This window comes from Oncorhynchus mykiss, chromosome 19, assembly GCF_013265735.2.
Source record: "Oncorhynchus mykiss isolate Arlee chromosome 19, USDA_OmykA_1.1, whole genome shotgun sequence".
Taxonomy (NCBI): Eukaryota; Metazoa; Chordata; class Actinopteri; order Salmoniformes; family Salmonidae; genus Oncorhynchus; species Oncorhynchus mykiss.
This window is the reverse complement of record NC_048583.1, coordinates 52,071,639-52,087,412: the sequence shown is the minus strand read 5'-3', so window position 1 is coordinate 52,087,412 and position 15,774 is coordinate 52,071,639. Positions and strand designations below refer to the sequence as shown.

The window sequence follows — 15,774 nt, the reverse complement described above, 5'->3', positions numbered from 1 at the left end:
TGTCAAGCACTCAAACCATCTGCCTCCCGTGTCTGCATCTGGGTCTGGCCCTGAGCCCTTATGCTATTAGGCCATACATTTGTGTTATTGTGAAAGATGCTGTTAAGTCTCATAGCCTACATCAGCCAGTTAAGTTATTTTATATAGGCCTAGGCTTGGAAAGAAATATACTACAACTAAGCCCTCTTGTAAAGTCAAATTAAAATGATTGTTTAAATGAATTACTCAACGGGTGTAGGTGTTCTCCATCTGTTGCTGTGCAACACTTGCATAACAAGTTAGCTATATTTTCAGCACTTCCTATTGATTGCGTTGCAGCGTTATGTTTCAGCACCACAAAATGGTCCGCTGCCTGCTTTATTAGTTGTTTTTGTTGTTTTTGACATTTTGCTTTATCTTGGCCAGGTCGCAGTTGTAAGTGAAAACTGGTTCTCAACTGGCCTACCTGGTGAAATAAAAAATAACAATAGTCCCGCATTCTCTCCTCATGAATGACGTTAAATGTAACTTTTGCATTATTATTATTAGGTAGGGTAACTTCCTTCTTGGGACATTGCATTTGGGAGATTTTGCATCTCGGGTCATAGTTTTGGTGCTTTGGGGGCCAAATACTATTGCTGGTGGGATTTGGCCCACGGGGCATCAGTTGGGGAACCCTGCTAATCACAGTATTTCTGACAGGGAGTTACTCCAGGGGCTTCCAAATCACTAAATCCACCCATGCATTTACTGCACTACTGAAACTACAGTATGTAACCTAATCCTATGAGGATGATATGTCAAATCCACAAACAAACAAAAAATCCACAAAGAGATCAATTAAAAATGATTGAATACATCCAATACAACATAACAAAGAAAGAGAAAATAATTCATATATATTTGAAAGAGTGTAAACTGCCTCACGCAGAAGAAAGAAAAAAAAACAGTTTACTTTCTCGCGATGTTTATTTCTGGCCCTTTGACGTTGCGTGATTTTGTGAAGCAAGCGATGCACAGTAGCTCGTACGTTACACCTGCGCAGTAGCTAGATCTACATGGAAATGGCGCCTGCGTTGAACTCCAGCAAGTGGGCAGATATCTCGTAGCTAGTGCAACTAATTCAGTAGACACGGTCCTTCATACTGAAACATTTGTGGGTTTTCGACAGTTGTCCTAAAAAAAACAAAAGTGTTTACAAGAAAATCGGATTATTATGACAGGGCCGAGGAAGAGTCCCAACGGAAAATATATCACATTTTATTAGCTTCTAACGTCGTTGGTAGTACGACGGTCAACATCAGGTAACGTATAGTAAGCTAAGGTTATAACGTTAGTTGCCTTTAGGTAGTTACTCTAACAATGCTACCAGTTGGAAGAATGGGCGGATTAGCTTCCGTTAAGCACACCGGAGCAGTTGTACCCAAAGTTGGCTAACTATTTAGATACGTTAGCTTGCTAGCTAGGCGGTTAATTTTAGCATAATGCTACCTCATGCGAGGTTTTGATTCACCCGCCTCACACGTTGCTATGATTTAACTATGTCTAACGACGTTACGGGGTATTTACAGGTTGGTAACGTAAGCATAACACCGGTTATTTACCAATATGTAGCAAGACTTGTAACTAGCGCACAGCATATAGGAGTTAGCTATCTAACGTACCTAGTTTACTGCAGCAGCTCGTTGCTGCAGTCTAGCTAGCTAGCTGGCTAGCAAGGCCGATTATATATTAGGTAACTCACGTTCGCTAGCTAGTTAAGTCAACGGATGCAGTAACCTGTAATTACTGTTCGCTACAGTCCCCAAAGTCACTGTCAACGAACTATACTAGTTTATTAACTAAGTTGTTAAGTTAGCTGGCTAGTAAGAAAACTGACATCGTGGTGTCGGAATGAACTATATGTCCGAGAGATGGCTAGCTAGTTAACGTTAAGCTAGTAAAGTTCGTTAGCTCAAATCAGAAGTCAAGGGTGTCATTTCCCCTTGCCTTGGTTTAGCTAGCTAGTTTAACGTTACATTGTTACATCACAAATGTTTAGATCGACAGCCATGTATAACGTTACTTCTAATTTACATGGTTCTGCATTTAGCCTAGCTAGTTACTGTTAGTAGGACATTGTTTTGAACACGTTAGTGTAGGGAAGGTGTGATAGTGATACCGACACACCGGTAACCAATTACGTTTTACATTAGCTAGCTAACTATATTTTAAAATCTCGGAGTTGCTTGTTAATCTAGGTAAGAACATGTTAGTAGATAACATTTTATATCTACTTTGTTTTGGGGGTATTTACTAGCTACTCCAATACTCTGCATCTAACCGTACCACGCCTTGTCAATCTGCGCGGGAGTAGTCTCGGTTTCTTTTAAATTAGCTAGCTAGGCTACTTGCTTGTGAAAGGGGTGGTATTTTGCATGATTCATTGCCGTATGCATGACACCATGGCATGTTAGGTGAAATTCTGAGGCTAGTCAATGTAATCAATTGGTGAAAGAAGTTATGACACTAACTCTATATGGTGTTTTGCTGATACTGGACCAAATGCATACCGAGGCACATGAAGCTGTAGTCGAGATGTCTGCCTGACAAGTGTTCAATACTTAACGTTACCCTTTAATGTACATCTTATCTATACAAGGCTCTCTAAGATGGTGTTATCTTGTGGACCATGCACTCTTCATTGGGAATCAAGTGGGTAAACAGTAACGCAGTTTTAACATGGTAAACACACAGAGCAACATGCCGTGTCGGGGCTTTCCGATAATTATATAACTTATCACGATACTGTTTATTTATGTGATTGTGTCAGTTGGTTAGGCTGCTACTGGTAATATGGTAATGGCCTACTAGATAATCATCTGTCAATGCTTTACACTGCAACAAGAGAAGGACATGCACACAAACACGCCTGCAGCTTTTATGCCAGCAGGCCCAGAGCCCAAACTGCTGACAACTGGGAACCATAACACAGCATAAATACCTCTTTTGTCTCCTTTGAGTCCCCTCATAGCCCCAAAGGCAAAACCTGGTGGAGGCTCAGAGAGGAACTGTTTTCTTATGGTCTGATTTGAGCTCAGTTGTTGTGCGTGGTGCTGTCATTCTGTTACCAAACTTTGCTTCTGCACTGTTGAAGTAAATGTGTTTTTGTAACATTTTCAGTGGAAGTTAAAAGTAGTCATTGTGCATAATTGTATGGATTGTTTAACTTTAGAATCATTCGTTTTTGTTTGCCATTTTTTAAGTGAACATCTCTGTGACTATGGAATTGCCAAGCAACAAGGTAACCGTGTAGGTTTTCGCATGCATATGTGCCTCAAACCTGAAGTTTGGAAGAATCACATGTAAAGCAATGTCTGTTTTGTCTGTTTTGTACATAATGCAGTGCAATGTCATGTTTTGTGTGTAGTGAACATGCGTGACCTGGCTGCCCAGGTCACCAGCAGCCTGCTGCGTTTCCCGGGGGTGACTGTAGATGCTCTAGGGGAGGATGAGATCACCCTGGACTCTGTGCTTCATGGGAAGTTCACTGTTGGTAAGTCAGTGTGTATGCACGGCGGCCATCTCTCACAAACAACCCAATGCATTTAGGTTTTTCTTTATTTTCTCATTTCAACTGATATGGGGGGGCAGCATATGTCTGCCACTATAGCTAACTGCCCATACCGTCCCAGCATATGTTGTTTGCAGGAGGGAAGCTTTGTATTCCTGCATTCTTCAGTCTTAAAACAACAAAATACATCTCAAACAATCCCTTGTCAGAGGAGAGGTTTTACAATAAACCACCATGAACTAGTAGGCCTAACTGCTCCCTTTTCCCTACCTCATGATGTGCCTCCCTCCCTGGACGAAGGTCGTAGTGGGCTAGCTTGGCTCGCCTGTGGGCCCCAGCTGGAGGTGGTCCATGCGGTGACGGGTGAGCGCCTGTCCGCCTACTGCTTCTGTGGCGATGGAGAGCACCCCCCCAGCGTGCTGGCAGCCAGGGACTTCTGCTGGCTGAAAAGGACCGGGCTGCTTGTGGGCCTTGAGGAGGCCCAGGGCAGCATGCTCTGTCTCTATGACCTGGGTATCTCCCGAGTGGTCAAAGCCGTAGTCATACCGGGCAGGGTGAGTGCGCTCTCACCATCTACTACTGTCGCTTGCATCAACTGGTTGATTTGATTGATTGTGATATGGACTGACTGACAAACTGATGATTGGCAGATCAGGGCCATCGAGCCCCTGGTGAGCTATGGCGGGGCCAGTGCCAGCACACAGCACCTCCACCAGAGCCTGCGCTGGTTCTTTGGCGTGGCAGCGGTGGTCACGGACCTGGGACATGTCCTCCTAATGGACCTGTGTCTGGATGACCTCTCCTGCAGCCAGAGCGAGCTGGAGGCCTCAGGTCAGCGTGTGTGTGTTTTAACCTAACACAGACAACTTTTCTGGCCCACAGTTTCTCTCAAGATTGAGAGTTTGATGAGTGTGTGTGTTTTCTCCCCCCTCTCTAACCCACACCCTCCTCTGTCCTCTCCAGATCTGGAGGTGGTGAGTAAGTCCCTAGCTGAGATCCCCCGGCTACGTGAGCAGGAGACGCGTCAGGGGAGACATCTCTGTCTGCAGCTGAGCAGCCCCACGGGCACAGGGGCCACGGCTCTGCAGTACATCCCTCGCACCAACCAGCTGGCCGTGGGCTTCTCCGACGGATATCTGCAACTCTGGAACATGAAGACGCTCAAGAAGGAGTGAGTTGACGGCCCAGGGATGACATGGTGGCTATGGTAAACCTTCAGTTATGGCTTTTTCTGACTGTCTCTGCTGTGTTCTGCAACAGGTATCACTCCCAGCTGGAGGGCGGCAGGGTGCCAGTGTATGCCTTCACATTCCAGGAGCCAGAGAACGACCCCCGCAACTGCTGTTACCTGTGGGCCATCCAGTCTGCCCAAGACCAGTGAGTTCTCCCTCCCCACCTGTCTGCCTGCTTGAGGAACAAAGTTCAATAACTCTTGGAAGAGGTCACAGTGTGCACACCAGACCAGGATGTGATGTATTTGAAATACTTGAGGTTGTTTTGGTTTGTCCTGGACAATGGAACCAATGGAATAATTGCAGCTCCATGTGGGCTGGGATCTCTCAGCCCCAATCCCCTCTGGTATTCACATACTGTACCTGTCAAACACACCTACTTATTTAAGGGGTGGCAGCGTGACCTAGTGGTTAGAGCGTTGGACTAGTAACCGAAAGGTTGCAAGATCGAATCCCCGAGCTGACAAGGTACAAATCTGTCATTCTGCCCCCGAACAAGGCAGTTAAAACCTTTTATGGAGGTGGTCCCTGTACAGGGACCGCTCAGCGGAAATTTCAGAGCGCCGCCTATAGTACTTTACTTAGTACTCGTTAAATCTCAAACTTTCATTAAAACACACATGCAAGGTACTGAATTAAAGCTACACTCGTTGTGAATCTAGCCACCAAGTCAGATTTGTAAAATGCTTTTCGGCGAAAGCATGAGAAGCTATTATCTGATAGCATGCACCCCCCAAAATACCAGCACGACACGTAAACAACAGATTTTGCGGTAGCCGGCGCTACCCAAAACGCAGAAATAAAATATAAAACATTCATTACCTTGGACGAGCTTCTTTGTTGGCACTCCTATATGTCCCATAAACATCACAATTGGGTATTTTTCCCGATTAAATCCGTCATTGTATACCCAAAATGTCATTTGCTGAAGGCCAGTCTGATGCTGCAAAAAGTCCATTTACAAGACGCAACGTCACTTTTTAAAATTACAAAAGTCGCCTATAAACTTTTACAAATCACTTCAAACGACATTTCTAAACCAACTTTAGGTATTAATAAACGTTAATGATGTATCAAATTGATCACGGGGCGATCTGTATTCGATAGCAGCAAGTCTGGAAAACATCGTCCATTTTTTCAGTTTCACAACATACTGTGGTGCGCCACAAGAAGGGAGGGGTCTATTTGTGTTGTAACCAAGGATAAATGATTCTGATATTGATAGCAATAGCTATCAAGGAAGCTGTAGGTGTTTACAGGGGGTTCGCATATATTTTCTCTCGTCTTAAACAATTCATTGTATGGCGGACGAATATTTTGTTTTTGGTAAACAGTTTTACCAGGGATTTTTACTCCTAAACACGTTCTGTTATAGCCACAGACCCGATTTAACCAGTTTTAGAAACTTCAGAGTGTTTTCTATCCACACATACTTATCATATGCATATACTATATTCCTGGCATGAGTAGCATGACTTTGAAATGTTGCGCGATTTTTAACAAAAAGCTGCGAAAATTCGCATCATCCATAACAGGTTTTAACCCACTGTTCCTAGGCCGCCATTGAAAATAAGAATTTGTTTTTAACTGACTTGCCTAGTTAAATAAAAAATTCCAGGGTTTTTCTTTTGCTATTTTCTACATTGTAGAATAATAACACATTCAATCAAAAGTGTTAAACATATCAAAATGTATTTTATATTTAAGTTTCTTCAAAGTAGTCACCCTTTGCCTTGATAACAGCTTTGTACACTCTTGGCATTCTCTCAACCAGCTTCATGAGGTAGTCACCTGGAATGCATTTGAATTAACAGGTGATGCCTTGTTAAATGTTCATTTGTGGAATTTTTTTCCCTCTTAATGCATTTCTGTTGTGTTGTGACAAGGTTGGGTTGGTACACAGAAGAGCCCTATTTGGTAAAAGACCAAGTCCATATTATGGCAAGAACAGCTCAAATAAGCAAAGAGAAATGACAGTCCATTACTTTAAGACATGAAGGTCAGTCAATCGGAAAATGTCAAGAACTTTGAAAGTTTCTTCAAGTGCAGTCGCAAAAACCCTCAAGCGCTATGATGAAACTGGCGCTCATGAGGACCGCCACAGGAAAGGAAGACCCAGAGTTAACTCTGCTGCAGAGGATAAGTTCATTAGAGTTAACTGTTCATTGGGTTGCAGACCAAATAAAAGCAGAGTTAAAGTAACAGACACATCTCAACATCAACTGTTCAGAGGAGACTGCTTGAATCAGGCCTTCATGGTCGAATTGCTGTAAAGAAACAACTACTGAAGGACACTTATAAGAAGAGACTTGCTTGGGCTAAGAAACACAAGCAATGGACATTAGACCGGTGGAAATCTGTCCTTTGATGAGAGTCCCAATTGGAGATTTTTGTTTCCATCTGCCGTGTATTTGTGAGACACAGAAGGTGAACGGTGTGATGGTGTGGGGGTTGCTTTGCTGTTGACACTGTCGATTTATTTATAATTCAAGGCACACTTAACCAGCATGGCTGCCACAGCATTCTGCAGAGATACACCATCCCATCTGGTTTGCGCTTAGTGGGACTATCATTTGTTTTTCAACAGTACATTTACCCAAAACACACCTCCAGGCTGTGTAAGGGATATTTGACCAAGGACAGTGATGGAGTGTTGCATCAGATGACCTGGCCTCCACGATCACCCGACCTCAACCCAATTGAGGTGGTTTGGGGTGAGTTGGACTGCAGAGTGAAGGAAAAGCAGCCAACAAGTGCTCAGCATATGTGAGAACTCCTTCAAGACTGTTGGAAAAGCATTTCTCATGAAGCTGGTTGAGAGAATTCCAAGAATGTGCAACGCTGTCAAGGCAAAGGGTGGTTACTTTGAAGAATCTCAAATATTTTTTTTACTACATGATTCCATATGTCATTTCATAGTTTTGATGTCTTCACTATTATTCTACAATTTAGAAAATAGTGAAAATAAAGAAAAACCCTTTCAATGAGTAGGTGTCCAAACTTTTGACTGATACAGTGGACTGGATCAGTGAAAACAGTATGGTGGAAGCTCCACACTTTACAGCTTGTATGCAAATATAGCATTGGTCCAGTGAATGCAGCTATGGTGCTCAGTGGTCATAGCACGTTGTTGGCCTTTATTTTGCATAAATACTCATGCAGCATTAACCACCTCATGTCAATACACATTACTTGGTGTATTTGCTTCCCTTTAACACATCTCCCTCTCTCCCCCCTCTTTCTCCCTCTCCAGTGAGGGAGATGTGGTCAGTCTGCACCTGCTCCAGCTGGCCTTCAGTGAGAGGAAGTGTTTAGCCTCAGGAAAGATCCTCTATGAGGTAACTGTAATTTCAACCCATGTTTTTACCTCAAAGATTTTGTTCTGTCTAACTGAAATAAGTAGCTATTCCCGCTTCCAGCATGGATCGAGACAGGTCCAATTTCTGTTCAATGCCCCTTTTGTTTGGTCAAGACTGTACTGACCGTCAACTGGATGTTCAGGGTCAAGTGTTTGGACCGCGATTGTGGTGTTAAAGCCCAAAAGCTTGCTGGTTTCCAACATTTCTTCTCAATGTTTCAGTCCTGAAGATGTCATTTAGTGATCTATTATGCCCAACCGTATTTATTTCTTACTTAAATGTGGTGCTTTCACTGCTTTGAGACCTTTAAATCTTTCCATTGGTGCTGTATTAATGTCAATCCTTTCTCCCCCTCCGTCTCTTTCCTAGGGTCTAGAGTACTGTGAGGAACGGTACAGTCAGGAGCTGAGCAGCACAGCCTTCCCCCTGAGGGCTCAGGCCACCAACACCCGCCTGCTCAGCTGCCAGACCATCGAGAAGTTCCGACACCACCCTGACAGAGACGACAGCATGAACGAAGGTACCTTTTCCTTCATCTCAAGTCAAATCTTTTCAGGATTATATTGGTGTCTAAGTGACCAGAAAACCAACAACAACCAAAACATTTCTTTATTACCTACGTGGGTGGTATTAATTTACTAGACACCAAACGGACCGAAAAGGAGTGGGGCTACCTGAACTTGTCCAACAGGAAATTTACGTTTGTTTTCCTTTGCAAAATTATTTGCCACAGTGTGCTCTAATGAATGCGACCCTGGAGCGAAAAGGATGTACAGTTGAAGTCGGAAGTTTACATACACCTTAACCAACTACATTGAAACTCAGTTTTTCACAATTCCTGACATTTAATCCTAGTAAAAATTCCCTGTCTTTGGGGTAGTTAGATCACCACTTTATTTTAAGAATGTGAAATGTCAGAAAAATAGTAGTGATTTTATTTCAGCTTTTTTTTCTTTCATCACATTCCCAGTGGGTCAGAAGTTTACATACACTCAATTAGTATTTGGAGCATTGCCTTTAAATTGTTTAACTTGGGTTAAACGTTTTGGGTAGCCTTCCACAAGCTTCCCACAACAATTTGGGTGAATTTTGTACCATTCCTCCTGACAGAGCTGGTGTAACTGAGTCAGGTTTGTTGACCTCCTTGCTCGCACCTGCTTTTCAGTTCTGTCCACAAATTTTCAATAGGATTGAGGTCAGGGCTTTGTGATGGCCATTCCAATACCTTTACTTTGTTGTCCTTAAGCCATTTTGCCACAACTTTGGAACTATGCCTGGGGTCATTGTCCATTTGGAAGACCCATTTGCGACCAAGCTTTAACTTCCTGACTGATGTCTTGAGATGTTGCTTCAATGTATACACAATTTTCCTCCTTCATGATGCCTTCTATTTTGTGAAGTTCACCAGTCCCTCCTGCAGCTAAGCATCCCCACAACATGATGCTGCCACCCCATGCTTCACAGTTGGGATGGTGTTCTTCTGCAAGCCTCCCCCTTTTTCCTCCAAACATAACGATGGTCATTATGGCCAAACCTATATTTGTTTCATCAGACCAGAGGACATTTCTCCAACAAGTACGATCTTTGTCCCCATGTGCAGTTGCAAACTGTAGTCTGACTTTTTCTATGGTGTTTTTGGAGCAGTGGCTTCTTCCTTGCTGAGCGGCCTTTCAGGTTTTGTTGATACAGGACTCGTTTTACTGTGGATATAGATACTTTTGTACATGTTTCCTCCAGCATCTTCACAAGGTCCTTTGCTGTTGTTCTGGGATTGATTTGCACTTTTCGCACCAAAGTACGTTCATCTCTAGGAGACAGAACGTGTCTCCTTCCTGAGCGGTATGACGGCTGCGTGGTCCCATGGTGTTTATACTTGCGTACTATTATTTGTACAGATGAACGTGGTACCTTCAGGCATTTGGAAATTGCTCCCAAGATGAACCAGACTTGTGGAGGTCTACATTGTTTTTTCTGAGGTATTGGCTGATTTCTTTAGATTTTACCATGATGTCAAGCAAAGAGGCACTGAGTTTGAAGGTAGACCTTGAAGTACATCCACAGGTACACCTCCAATTGACTCAAATGATGTCAATTAAATCAAATCAAATTTATTTGTCACGTACACATGGTTAGAAGATGTTAATGCGAGTGTAGCGCAATGCTTGTGCTTCTAGTTTCGACAATGCAGTAATAACCAACGAGTAATCTAACCTAACAATTCCAAAACTACTACCTTATACACACAAGTGTAAAGGGATAAAGAATATGTACATAAAGATATGAATGAGTGATGGTACAGAACGGCATATAGCAAGATGCAGTAGATGGTATCGAGTACAGTATATACATATGAGATGAGTAATGTAGGGTATGTAAACATTATATTAAGTAGCATTGTTTAAAGTGGCTAGTGATATATTTTACATCAATTCCCATTATTAAAGTGGCTGGAGTTGAGTCAGTGTGTTGGCAGCAGCCACTCAATGTTAGTGGTGGCTGTTTAACAGTCTGATGGCCTTGAGATAGAAGCTGTTTTTCAGTCTCTCGGTCCCTGCTTTGATGCACCTGTACTGACCTCGCCTTCTGGATGATAGCGGGGTGGTTGTTGTCCTTGATGATCTTTATGGCCTTCCTGTGACATCGGGTGGTGTAGGTGTCCTGGAGGGCAGGTAGTTTGCCCCCGGTGATGCGTTGTGCAGACCTCACTACCCTCTGGAGAGCCTTACGGTTGTGTGCGGAGCAGTTGCCGTACCAGGTGGTGATGCAGCCCGACAGGATGCTCTCGATTGTGCGTCTGTAGAAGTTTGTGAGTGCTTTTGGTGACAAGCCGAATTTCTTCAGCCTCCTGAGGTTGAAGAGGCGCTGCTGAGCCTTCTTCACAATGCTGTCTGTGTGGGTGGACCAATTCAGTTTGTCAGTGATGTGTACGTCGAGGAACTAAACTTACTACCCCCTCCACTACTGTCCAATCGATGTGGATAGGGGGGTTCTCCCTCTGCTGTTTCCTGAAGTCCACAATCATCTCCTTTGTTTTGTTGACGTTGAGTGTGAGGTTATTTTCCTGACACCACACTTCGAGGGCCCTCACCTCCTCCCTGTATGCCGTCTCGTCGTTGTTGGTAATCAAGCCTACCACTGTAGTGTCGTCCGCGAACTTGATGATTGAGATGATTTGAGTTGGATTAGCCTGTCATGGCTTTAGAAGCTTCTGATATCATTTTCTGTAATTTTCCAAGCTGTTTAAAGCCACAGTCAGCTTAGTGAATGTAAACTTCTGACCCACTGGAATTGTGATACATTGAAATAATCTGTATGTAAACAATTACTTGTGTCATGCACAAAGTAGATGTCCTAACCGACTTGCAAAAACTATAGTTTGTTCACAATAAATTTGTGGAGTGGTTGTTAAACAAGTTTTAATGACTCCAACCTAAGTGTATGTAAGCTTCCGACTTCAACTGTATGAGGTGCTTGCGCTTTCATTGTTGTGGTCACGGCTTGTACTAAGGCCTTCTCTCCTTTCTCCCCCATCAGTTGCGTCTCCAGACACCAGCGTGTCCATTTTCAGCTGGCAGGTGAAGGCCTACGGACAGGGCAACCCCTCCACTTACATCGGCGTCTTTGACATCAACAGATGGTACCATGCACAGATGCCTGACTCTCTGAGGTAACATTCTGACATTAATATCCCATCACCAGCCGCCTAAATCGCATGCTGTGTCCAATTTACCCGAATACCAGGCGTTTATCAATCAGGTTATTTATTCATTTATGAATGTAGTTGGTTTAAAACATATTTTTTTTTACAAACAAGTCTACTTTTTTGGGGGAAGGAGTGTTGATGGGACATAATTTCTGGGGTTGATAGTAAGCTTTTACATGATTACATGAATATGAAACCAACGTGTGTGTCAGAACGGGGGAGTCTCTGCGCAGCTGTCCCTACCTGGCCGTGTGGTCTCTGGATTCGGTGGTGGAGATGACGTCACCCTGCCCCCTGTTGGACGTCCTGGTGCACGAGCGCAGCCTGAGCCGCGGCCTGCCCTACACCTGCCCCCCGCCAGAACAGTTCTTCAAACCCACCACATACAACTTCGGCAAGTTGGACACACAGCGCAAGCCTTTTCACACAACACCCTGAGCAAATAGAAATACATTTAGCTCTTTAAAGCCATTCGGATAAGTTTTGTAAATGTTGTCATGACTTGGTAATTTGTTTTTCCTTGGAACAGATGCAACCTGTTTGCTCAACACTGGTATTGTGCATTTAACTTGCTCTGGGTATCAGAAAGAGGTGAGTTTATCCCTACATTTTTGGTGTATTTTCTCCATCTGTATCGTTGCAAAGATAGTTATAGTGCATGCGCAAAGTATTCAAACCCCTTGACTTTTTCCACATTTTGTTATAGTACAGCCTTATTCTGAAATGTATTAAATTAAAGATTTTCTTCATCAATCGACACACAATACCTCAATGACAAAGCAAAAACGGTATTTTGACATTTGCAAATTTATATTTTAAAAAAAACTGTATTTACATAAGTATTCAAACCCTTTGCTATGAGACTTGAAATCAGGTGCATCCTGTTTCCATTGATCATCCTTGATGTTTTTTTCAACTTGATTGTGGAGTCCACCTGTGGTAAATTCAATTGATTGGACATGATTTTGAAAGGCACACACCTGTCTATATAAGGTCCCACAGTTGACAGTCCATGTCAGAGCAAAAACCAAGCCATGAGGTCGATTGAATTGTCCGTAGAGCTCCGAGACAGGATTGTGTCGGCATTGATCTGGGGAAAGGTACCAAAAATGTCTGCTGCATTGAAGGTCCCCAAGAACCTCATTCTTAAATTGAAGAAGTTTGAAACCAAAAAGACTCTTCCTAGAGCGGGCTGACCAGACAAACTGAGCAATCAGGAGACGAGGGCCTTGGTCAGGGATGTGAGCAAGAACCCGATGGTCACTCTGACAAAGCTCCGGAGTCGCTCTGTGGAGATGGGAGAACCTTCAAGAAGGAAAACCATCTCTGCAGCACTCCACCAATCAGTCCTTTATGGTAGAGTGACCAGAGAGAAGCCACTCCTCAGTAAAAGGCACATGACAGCCTGCTTGGAGTTTGTCAAAAGGCACCTAAAGGACTCTGACCATGAAACATGATTTTCTGGTCTAATGAAACTAAGATTTAACTTTTTGCCTGAATGCCAAGCGTCACGTCTGGAGGAAACCTGGCACCATCCCTATGGTGAAGCATGGTGGTGACAGCATCATGCTGTGGGGATAGTTTTCAGTGGCAGGGACTGGGAGACTAGTGAGGATCGAGGGAAAGATGAACAGAGCCAAGTACAGAGAGAGATCCTTGATGAAAACCTGCTCCAGAGCACTCAGGACCTCCGACTGGGTTGAATGTTCACCTTCCAACAGGACAGCGACCCAAAGCACACGACCAAGTCAACGTAGGTGTGGCTTCAGTACAAGCCTCTGAATGTCCTTGGGTGGCCCAGCCAGAGGCCGGACTTGAACTCGATAAAACATCTCTGGAAAGACCTGAAAATAGCTGTGCAGTAACACTCCCCATCCAACCTGACAGAGTTTGAGAGGATCTGCAGAGAAGAATGGGAGAAACTCCCCAAATACAGGTGTGCCAAGCTTGTAGCTTGTTTTTTTCTATGTCATTATGGGGTATTGTGTGTAGATTGATGAGGGGGAAAAACGATTTAATCAATTTTTGAACAAGGCTGTATTGTATCTTTCTGAATGCACTGTACAAGTGGCTAACATGACGACTTTCAATTAGTTGACTATTAAGCCATCCATTGTCCATACAGCAGGATGTTATCTTGTGAATCACATGAACTATCTCTTGCTGTCTCAGACTCTGAGCTTCTTGAAGAAGGCTGCTCCCTGCTCCAGTGATGTCATCTCAAATGGCTACTCTCGCTGCCTGATGTCCGGCCTGCTCTCCTCTCGCCTGGCTGACGTGCAGCCCTCCAGCCTCTCTCAGGTACACACACAGCTTCTGAGAGGTTGACGGTTATTCCTTTTTGCGGTACAAACTTTCCAGTGTCTAAAGGTTTTTAAGGACTATTTTATATATGTGAATGCATTAGCTCAATGTGCCGGACTCTCTTCCTCTCTGGTCAGGAAGAGCAGTTGGACGCCATCTTGTCTACAGCCATAGAGACCAGCTCCTTGGGCCTGATCACCAGCTGTATCAAGCAGTGGACCGCTGAGGGTGAGACACTGCATAACAACACTGGCACCCTGTTATTTAGATCAACCCTGGCTTCATCTCCTGTACTACATGTACACTGATCCGAACACACACAACAGGTGAATCACTTTCAGATATTCACATCCTTGCAGATAGAGGAAAGGAGACGGGGTGACACAGACAGTTTGGGTTATTGAGATGCACCCCTAGATTGGATTTCTCTCTAATGTAAAATGGTGGTGTTTGCTTCACAGAGCAACCAGGCTCTGCGGTGAACCTGCGCTACATTCTGGAGTGGGCCTGGGACAAGGTGGTTCACACCAAGGAGCAGCTGGATGGCATATGTGAGTGTTTCCTACCACAGTGATCAGCATGACACTCTGTCAACACCTTGTTGACCTTCTGGTTTACATTAAAAATAATACTCATGGCTGTGTATTTGGTTGGTAACTATAGCAACTTGCAGCTGTGTTGTCATGTGATTTCCTCAAGCATTTTTGGATTTGATATGTTTTCCTCGGGCAATAGATGTTCTTATACGTGAGGAGGTCCAGCAATCTGGGCTGTGTTTTCTGATTTCCGTCTGCCCTTATTCTTTGTCTCCCCCCAGGTGCTCCCCTGTTTGACAGCTCATCTAACTTCACTGACTCCCCGACCCTTCAGCTGCTGCAGCACAGCCAGAGGCTACTGGGGAACCTCAGCACCATCTTCCACTGTCTGCTCAGAGAGGCACAGGATCTCACTCAGCGAGGTAAAGCCTAATTCAGACAAGGGGCACCGTTGCCAGGAGGCTTATTTATTTTAACGTTGAAGCACTGGTCGTTGACCGAGCAGAGTGGCTTGCGGTGCTCATGCAACTGAATATCACTTTGCTTCTGTAGAGAAAATGTTCAAAATATCAATATTTTGAGAGGCAGAGACGGGGTTCACACAAGTGTCTTGGTTGGTGGCTTTCACTCCCTGTGGTTATTAGAGCCATTAACACACCCTTTACTAAAATGGCCCTAGAGAAGAAGGCAGACGTTCTACGTGTCCCCAACCAATTGTTTATTTGCGTTTGTAACATTTTTAAACTGAATTTGTACATAATGTTGCCGCTACCGTCTCTTATGACTGAAATTAACTTCTGGACATCAGGACTGCAATTACTCACCATGGACTGGCAGAATCCTTTTTTTTTAACCTTTAGCAAGTCTGACGAGCCCGAAGTGAACGATATACTGCTTTCTCGGGAACCGGCCCAGATCCCCATGATTTGTGTGAAGAGGAGGCGGAGAAAAAGGGGCCAGAGGGCAGGTTGCCTTCTGAGAATTTGTAGGCGATCGAATAAACCCCCACTTCCTTCCATTCTGCTAGCAAACGTGCCATCGTTGGAGAATATAATTGATGATTTACGAGGAAGTTTAAACTACCAATGGGACATTCAAAACTGTAATA

At 43.9% G+C, this 15,774-nt stretch overlaps 1 protein-coding gene across 3 annotated transcripts in view; it reads left to right on the top strand.

The window, feature by feature from the left end:
- The first annotated feature begins 993 nt into the window (after positions 1-993).
- Positions 994-15,774, top strand: part of ahctf1 (AT hook containing transcription factor 1) — a 38,547-nt gene continuing 23,766 nt past the window's right edge. Inside the window, exons 1-16 of one of the 3 annotated variants that reach the window (XM_021574674.2) lie at positions 994-1,283; positions 3,225-3,262; positions 3,389-3,514; positions 3,833-4,086; positions 4,183-4,363; positions 4,496-4,703; positions 4,793-4,909; positions 8,018-8,102; positions 8,493-8,643; positions 11,658-11,790; positions 12,039-12,220; positions 12,356-12,417; positions 13,999-14,127; positions 14,268-14,358; positions 14,592-14,681; positions 14,948-15,088. In XM_021574674.2, the coding sequence (XP_021430349.2) occupies positions 3,394-3,514; positions 3,833-4,086; positions 4,183-4,363; positions 4,496-4,703; positions 4,793-4,909; positions 8,018-8,102; positions 8,493-8,643; positions 11,658-11,790; positions 12,039-12,220; positions 12,356-12,417; positions 13,999-14,127; positions 14,268-14,358; positions 14,592-14,681; positions 14,948-15,088 (1,945 nt within the window). In that variant the 5' untranslated portion in view covers positions 994-1,283; positions 3,225-3,262; positions 3,389-3,393. Of the gene's footprint in view, positions 1,284-1,346; positions 1,551-3,224; positions 3,263-3,388; positions 3,515-3,832; positions 4,087-4,182; positions 4,364-4,495; positions 4,704-4,792; positions 4,910-8,017; positions 8,103-8,492; positions 8,644-11,657; positions 11,791-12,038; positions 12,221-12,355; positions 12,418-13,998; positions 14,128-14,267; positions 14,359-14,591; positions 14,682-14,947; positions 15,089-15,774 lie in introns of those variants that run through there. The other 2 variants (XM_021574673.2, XM_036955039.1) reach the window with 2 other exon arrangements.